At 46.1% G+C, this 7,941-nt stretch overlaps 1 protein-coding gene across 1 annotated transcript in view; it reads right to left on the bottom strand.

Moving 5' to 3' along the window:
• Window positions 1-798: 798 nt before the first annotated feature.
• Window positions 799-7,941, bottom strand: part of PITPNA (phosphatidylinositol transfer protein alpha) — a gene marked incomplete at its 5' end in the record, with an annotated part of 38,015 nt that continues 30,872 nt past the window's right edge. Inside the window, 2 exons of the mRNA XM_015566808.1 lie at window positions 799-3,351; window positions 4,612-4,680. Coding sequence (XP_015422294.1) covers window positions 4,636-4,680 — 45 coding nt within the window. The remainder of the gene's footprint in view (window positions 3,352-4,611; window positions 4,681-7,941) is intronic.

Raw genomic sequence — 7,941 nt, forward strand, 5'->3', positions numbered from 1 at the left:
GTTTCCAGTGGGAAGCTGTGAATGATGATAATACTCGTAATTTCGACAATTCCGACTACCTCCGGTGGCGTTTACCCGGGAATGTGCATTCAATAACCACCCCCCGCCCCCGGGTGATCTTTCTCGGTGGTCTTTGGGCTCCTCCCTTAGTTCTCCACGCCGTTTAAATTCTTCGTTTTTTGCGCTTCAGACCCATTAGATAGATTACCTATTACACAGTGGGCATGGAGGTTCTTGGACTCAGAAAAGTCGTTATCAATGAAGGAAACACAAGTCACTGCTCCTATTTTACGACCAAACGAGAAATTATGATTTACTTTGTTAAAGATTAACTGATTTCTTTAAAGTCATTGGTTATTTTTTGGGGGTGGCGGGGGTGGGGAGGGCAGTGCATGGGATTCCTTTGAGGATCTGATGAGAGCCGTGACTTCACGGAGAAAAATTCATTTTTACAAACAAGCCTCATGAGGGTCACGGACCCGGAAGCAAAGTTAAGAATTATTTTAAATATACGTTTTGTTTGGTAGGATGGGAAGAAGAGGGAGATGTGAAGAGGGGATATAAAAGCAAACATAACTGCCAGTAGGAAATGACCAAATGACTTTCCGATATGTGATGTTTGCGTAAGGAAAATAACAAGGGGGTGGTTTAATTTACTGAAGTACACCTGCAAGAATTTTCAGAGATACCTTGTACCTTTCCTAACCCTTCCCTGGCAAAATGGGTGACATCAGCAAGAGTTTGAGGATATGGAAGCTGTAAATGGACATAAGGACATCACCAATAAGTTCGACTCCGTGAAGCTCTGTCTAGCATTTTATTAGACTGCTTTCCCCCCAATATACCTGTATTGGAAGATTGAGACAAAAAGGCACAAACTCACATTAAATAATGTAATCTAATCAAGTCTACAAAGTGTATTTTGTAAAAGAAGTAGCACTAGAAACCAACCAAAATAAGTCAGGGAGTCCCAGTAGGGACTGTAAGAGAACTTGGGAAGATCCACGCCTGCCCACAATACTGACCTGTCCCTGACCTCTCTCTCTGAGAAGGGCAGAGCCCAGCACGCTCCCACAGAGGCACTGCTGCTTCCAGCCGGGCTGTGACCCTGGACATGAAAGGAAGCAGCTGGTCTGAAGGGGCGGGGCACATCCTCAGGCACTACCCTGGACTGTCTTTCATCATAAGCCCCTCTGAGGACTAGCCACTTTGGGGGGATGTGTAGAGGGAAAGGGGATACTTAGAGGACTACACTGTTGCCCAGCAGCAACACTCTCTGTGGGGATGGAACAGACCGGAGAAATCCCTCCTATGCTTGTATGGGCTGCAGCCCCAGACCTAACCGACTCCAGGAAATTCTAGCTCAGCTCATGTGGATGCTTTCATCCTGGGCAACAGGTGAAGGTGGGAGGAGCCGGAGAAAAGGCAGACAGTGAGTCCCCACCAGAGCTGGAGTGATATGTGTGAATCTCAGAGAAGAGCTGAAGGAAGAAGACTTAACATCTGACCCTCAAACCACCTAAACAACTGCCTAGAATATTACCAGTTGTTTCTCCCAGGATTACCCACATCTGGACTTCACTTAATTGATGAAGAAGGGGGAATGTTAAGCACAAATATAAGGATAGCTAATGCAGTGCTTGTAGGAAAACATTCACATTTTTCTCCAACAGGAACGCCTCTTCAATTTTTCCAGTCAAAATAAATGCTACTAGCAGTTGGGATGTTAATAACCAACTGAACTGCACACCAAATCCCTTACTACTATAGACACCACAAGGTGAGGGCACTAAAAGGAAGGTGTAACAGGCCTCGATGAAGGTCAGAGCTAACCATTCTGAGGAGTCTGAGTCTGTCCACCTTTGCCCCAGGAGGGCCACAGGGAAGCATCCTTCAGGATGTCACAGGTACAGTCCTGTGAGAGACTCCCTTATTGCACTTAGAAATAAGGCAAAACAAATGAACAAAAATTTGAGGATAAATTTTCCCCTCCCACTTCTCTCCCAACAGAGATTTGGTTTCTCTCATTAGCAGCTGTGCCCAGGCTAGCATGGGCTTGGATCACTATAGACTTGGCCAACATTACTTCACAGGGTTTGGGAAGTGTTAGGTGACACCACAGCTCTCTTAGATTCTCCCATGGGGAAGGCATACCCAGGTTCTGCCAAGTTGTAGGAAAGTCTGGAGCGCTCAGTGGCTTTTGTTCCCCTGGAACCTGGACACTCACTGGCCTACTTTGGTAGAGTTCTGTACTGTGGTCACTACTTGCTTTTGATTGTCCAGGACAAAACTCAGCTTGGGGGCAGAATGAACTGAGTTCTTGATTCCCAAATCCTTTCCAGCAACTGGAGACAAGAGGGAAGATGTTCGGCTGGGAAGAAGCTATTTGCATGCTCATTTTGTGCAGCATGAAAAGGTCAGGACTCTTGTGTCCTGACCAGCCTCAAAGACAGAGGACAAGAATCTAAGAAAGCACAGAAAAAAGAGGATTATTGCTGAGTGACAGCACCAGCCCAAATGGGAAGAGGAGCATGGACATACAGAGCTCCTCGGGGGGCAGACTAGTATATATAGGGCAGGCTCGATTCTAAGGGTCACACTGGACAGGCCTCTCCAGGTGGAGAGCTGGCCCTGGCATATTATGGACTCTGCAGAGACAAAGACAGAGTGGGCAACTGGCGGGCTGAGAACCCATAGGTATTTCTAAGACTAGTGACCAGAGGTGCAGTGCCTGGGGCAGGGGTTATTTGTATTTGTTAAATTTTCAAAGCAGAGGCTAGCTGGGCCTTGGGTATTTCTTTGGTGCTTAGAGCACTCTAACAATGGGTTATTGGGAACGGAGGTCAGAGTTATGAAGCTACATTGCTGTTCTGTGGAACTAGGGGGAAAACTATTTCTGACTCATCCCCAGGTGAGCACTCAAAATTGCAAAGATCTCTGTTCAGGAAGCAAAATACCTCAGTTTATCCCAAGGCTGAAAACAAACAAACTTAAATCGATTAAATCACCACATCACAAAAGGCAGCTATTTTGAAAGACTAACAATGTCACTTGAAAATAAAGTGGGGGGGGCACACAGAAATGGGTTGAGAACACAATGGCTGGAGAGGGAGGAGCTGTAAATACAGCACCCTCCACGCCACACATCTCAGAGGAGCAGGCTCCTGCACACGGGCTTCATAATACCAGAGGGTCTATTTGTTCACAATATTCAAGGGCATCTAGAATTAGCTATAGTAAGGGATCGAAAGTTGCCTGAAGAATGGGCACAGAAAGGCTGCGTCCGAAGATGGCCTGTCACTCGGGAGGGTGGAGCTGCTGGGCCTTCCTGTTGACCACTGTCTTGCAAAACTAGAAGAGAAATACAATTATTAAGGAAGCAACAAAGGAAAACAAACACTGTAAATCATTGATTGGGGAATTTCAAAAGGGAGAAGGTTGCCAGTTGGTGTGGTGGGGGCTAGAGGGAGAGACAGAAGGAAGGTTCAAGCAGTGACTGAGAAGCTGACATTGTAACAATCCACTTAATCCTACTCTGATCTCCCAGTTCCCAGGCTGACACATGTGCCAGGGAGAGAGGTTTGCATCACTGCCGGCATCCCTCCCACCCCAGGCCTCCTCGTGCTAGGGGACAGCCAGTTTTTATTTGATAAAATGATCTCAGAGACTGTTGGAGAACAAGGCCAGGTTTTGTGTGTGTGTGTGTGTGTGTGTAATATATTTTTATTGATTTCAGAGAGGAAGGGAGAGGGGGAGAGAGATAGAAACATCAATGTTGAGAGAAAATCATTGATTGGCTGCCTCCTATATACGACCCCTACTGGGGATGAAGCCCGAAACCTGGGCATGTGCCCTGACCAAGAATCAAACTGTGATCTGGTTCATGGGTCAGTACTCAACTACAAGGTCAGGTTTTTCATTCCATGACCAAACCCCTCTGAGCTGCTAGAAAAGCAGGTATGGATATGTGTAGAGCACTGGGAGCAATTAGAAGGAAGGGAATTAGGGGAGAGTAACAATATGAAACAAGGGACATCCCATTCTGGTCCAACAGCGTGGGCAGAAATACTCTCCACGCTTTTGAAAGATGCTGCCACTGATGAGGACAGCTACTTAGTATGGGATCAGGGGGTATAAGGAAGGAAATAAAGCACCAGACACAACAATGAACACCAGCAGACTTTCGGGGTGGGGTGGGCAGGGGATGCTATCAGTTGGGAGTTAGGAACTGCTCTGGCACTGAGTGAGGGTGGGGGGTAAAGAGAGTGCCCTAGAATGCTAGCTTCAACTTGAAATGGCTCAAGTTAGGAGAGGAAGAGTAATTAGTTGCAGAGAAGCTTCAATTCTGCACCCACCGCCCCCATCCCATCCTGTCTCACCACCCTGTCTCTCTTTCTGGATAGTTCTTTGTCCCTGAAATGTACCAACAATCATAATTTCTTTCGGTGGAAGTCCCAAAGCATGACAAGCCTGTGACAGTCATCATGATTCCTAGAGAGTAGGATGAAGAATGAAGTTGGTTTTCTGACTCCATAGTGAGCCGCTGAGGCCTTGAGGACCCAAACTGACTTTAGCACCTATGATATACACAGTGAGAAACTGGGTACATACAGTGCAGAAGGGAGTGGAGTGGCTTTAGTCATCTGCTGTCATTCCTTTCACTGGGTCCTTTTGTCTCATCTGAAACAGAAAAAGCAACAAAAATTGAAGATCCTTGCTGCTGATGGAACTCCACCACAGATACATCCTGCCCATAGATAGAGTCAATCAGAAGAATAGAGTTCTGCATACATAGAGCCAAAGCTAACGCATGTTATCTATTATTTCTTTGTTCCAAATGCTGTTCTGTAGCATTTGTACATACACAAGCTCTGAAGAATCTGGACTTTTAAGCTGCAGCCCTCCTCAGAGTTACGTTTTATTCAGTAAAACTTTAATACCGACACATATTGCAGGGATTCTACCCCAGTAGTGGTAGTTCTCCACTGGGAAACATCCTCAAAATATATTTCCTGCCACATTTCAAACCCATGTTTTGTGTTCACATGCCCCCCCGCCGCCACCCCGTATGTCCATGTGGAACATGGGCATGGTAAAAAAAAATTCTGGTCCTCCCCAATGTAGGTAAGAATTTCCTCAAACATGATAAAAACTAGAGGCCGATGCACGAAATTCATGCAAGGGGCTCAGCCCTCACAGCCGCGGCTTCGTCTGGAAGGTTGTTCAGCTGTCCAGCCTAATTAGCATATTATGCTTTTATTATTATAGATAATTGCCTGGGTTACTTGGAGATTCTTGGGTCCAGACCTGATAAATCAGAATCTAAAGGAGATGGACCATAAGTGAGTCATAAAATCAATCAATCTGACAAGCCTCACTTCTCATAGCCCACAGCAAAGATCCTCTGCTCCGAACAGGAAAGTCTATTTCAGACACATCTTTGAGTAGGCTCTTAGCTATACCTAGAAAGCCTGTTTTCTGTAGATTTTGCTCAAAACTCACTTTCCTGAATAATATCTTTAAATTATTACTGTTCCTGTAACTTTAGTTGTCCAAATTAACAACTGTTACTGTATTACTTCCTAAGGGTTCAACGAATTCAAGAGTTTCCAACATGACAGATCTGTGAAGGATAAGGGCACTGTCATATTTTTAAAAAGACAAAAACTTACCGCCTGTGGGATAGGTAGGAATTGGGGGTATTTTGTATGAACATAATATGTACGGTAGATATAGAAATAAATATAAATGTAAAAGTTCCCTAGCTCTGTCCTATGAGAAGGCCTGGGAGTACCAACACCCCAATAGTAATGAGCACACCTAGCAGCCACACACCTCCCTCCACTAAAAGGAACCAGGGCTTCTGGGAGATGTGGCTGATTCTAGGGTTGAGTCATGGAAAGAACAAGACCAGCCTGGGACACCTGTTGTGCTTCAGGTGAACAAAGGTAAGGATCCTCACCAGTAACTAGACAGAAGGATAGAATACAATGAAAAGAACACCGAATCTTTGACATTCTGGCATAAAAGACATCAACTGGGTCTAATCATGCAGAATCACTGAACAAAGCCAAATTGAGAGACATTCACAAAATGACTAGCCTATAACCCTAAAAAATGTTAAGGTCATAGATGCCCAGGAAAAACAGGAATATCACTAGGCTGAAAGAGACTAGAAGGCTGCAGTGTGTGGTCCTGGGTTGTATCCTTTGCTTTAAAGCAGGTGTGGCTCTTTTTCTGCTAAGGGCCATTTGGATATATTTTTTTTTAAATATATTTTATTGATTTCTTACAGAGAGGAAGGGAGAGGGATAGAGAGTTAGAAACATCAATGAGAGAGAAACATCGATCAGCTGCCTCTTGCACACCCCCTACTGGGGATGTGCCCGCAACCAAGGTACATGCCCTTAACCGGAATCGAACCCGGGACCCTTCACTCCGCAGGCCGACACTCTATCCACTGAGCGAAATAGGTTAGGGCGGCCATTTGGATATTTATAACATCATTCGCAGGCCATACAAAATTATCAACTTAAAAATTAGCCTGGCCTGGCCGCTGTGGCTCAGTGGTTGAGCATGAACCAAGAGGTCACCGGCTTGATTACTAGTGAGGGCACATGCCCAGGTTGCGGGCTCAATCCTCAGTGGGGTGCATGCAGGAGGCAGCCAATTGATGTTTCTCTTAGCAATGTTTCTATTTTTCCAGCCTTCTCCCTTCCTCTCTCTCTCAAATAAAATCAATAAAAACATTTAAAAAAAATGAGCCTGCTATATTTCGTGAAACATCTAACTCATCCTTAATACCTTGGCAGGGCCAGACCACATGATTTCACAGGCCTAATATGGCCAGATGTTCCCCACCTCTGCTTTAAAGGAATGGAGTCTCTGGATAAAGGAGTATTCTTGCAATTTTCTAGAAGTCTGAAATTATTTAAAAAGTTTTAAAAAGACAAAAATGTGGCCTGGCCAGCATGCTCAGTGGTTAAGTGTTGACCTATGAACCAGGAGGTCACGGTTTGATTCTGGTCAGGGCACATGCCCGGGTTGTGAGCTCAATCCCCACTGTGGGGCGTGCAGGAGGCAGCCGATCAATGATACCCTCTTTCATTGATGTTTCTATCTTTCCTTCTCCCTTCCTCTCTGAAATCAATAATAAAAAAAACCACACATGCTTATTAAATGTCAGCTAATTAAAGATCACATACATTTTCAATAATTAGACGAGTAATTTAATATCATGGGAGCAAAGTTTCTTGGGCCTCACCTAGATCCCTGTATACCCTGAGAGTTCAATACTAATGCAAAGCCAGGTCCTGTTTTCCTACTGCTTGAAATAAGATGCAACTTCCCATCAGGGAACCTGATAATTTTCCCTACTCTCAGAGACAAGGTGCCCCACCAGGGTGCCACAGAAATAAAAATGCATTATTTTATTCTTACTAGAGGCCCGGTGCACGACATTCGTGCACTGGGGTGGGGGATGGGGGTGGTGTTCCTCAGCCCAGTCTGAGCCCTCTCGCAGTCCGGGGCTCTTGCAGTCCAGGACCCCTCGCACCTTACCACCCACCTGCAGCAGAGGTGTGAGCCCAGCTTCTGGCTGAGCAGTGCTCCACCTGTGGGAGCGCACTGTCCACCAGGGGGCAGCTCCTGCATTGAGCATCTGCCCCCTGGTGGTCAGTGCATCATCATAGTGACTGGTCATAATGGTCACTTTGGCTTTTATATATATACTAGAGGCCTGGTGCACAAAAATTTGTGCACTCGGGGGGAAGGGGGGTCCCTCAGCCCGGCCTGTGCCCTCTCGCAGTCTGGGAACCCTTGGGAAATAACGGCCTGTTGGCTTAGGCCTGCTCCCGGGTGGCAGAGGGCAGGCCCAATCCCTAGGTGCAGCCCCTGGTCGGGCTCAGAGCAGGGCCGATTGGGGAGTTGGGGCGCCGCCCC

This window comes from Myotis davidii, unplaced genomic scaffold (assembly GCF_000327345.1).
Source record: "Myotis davidii unplaced genomic scaffold, ASM32734v1 scaffold363, whole genome shotgun sequence".
Taxonomy (NCBI): domain Eukaryota; kingdom Metazoa; phylum Chordata; class Mammalia; order Chiroptera; family Vespertilionidae; genus Myotis; species Myotis davidii.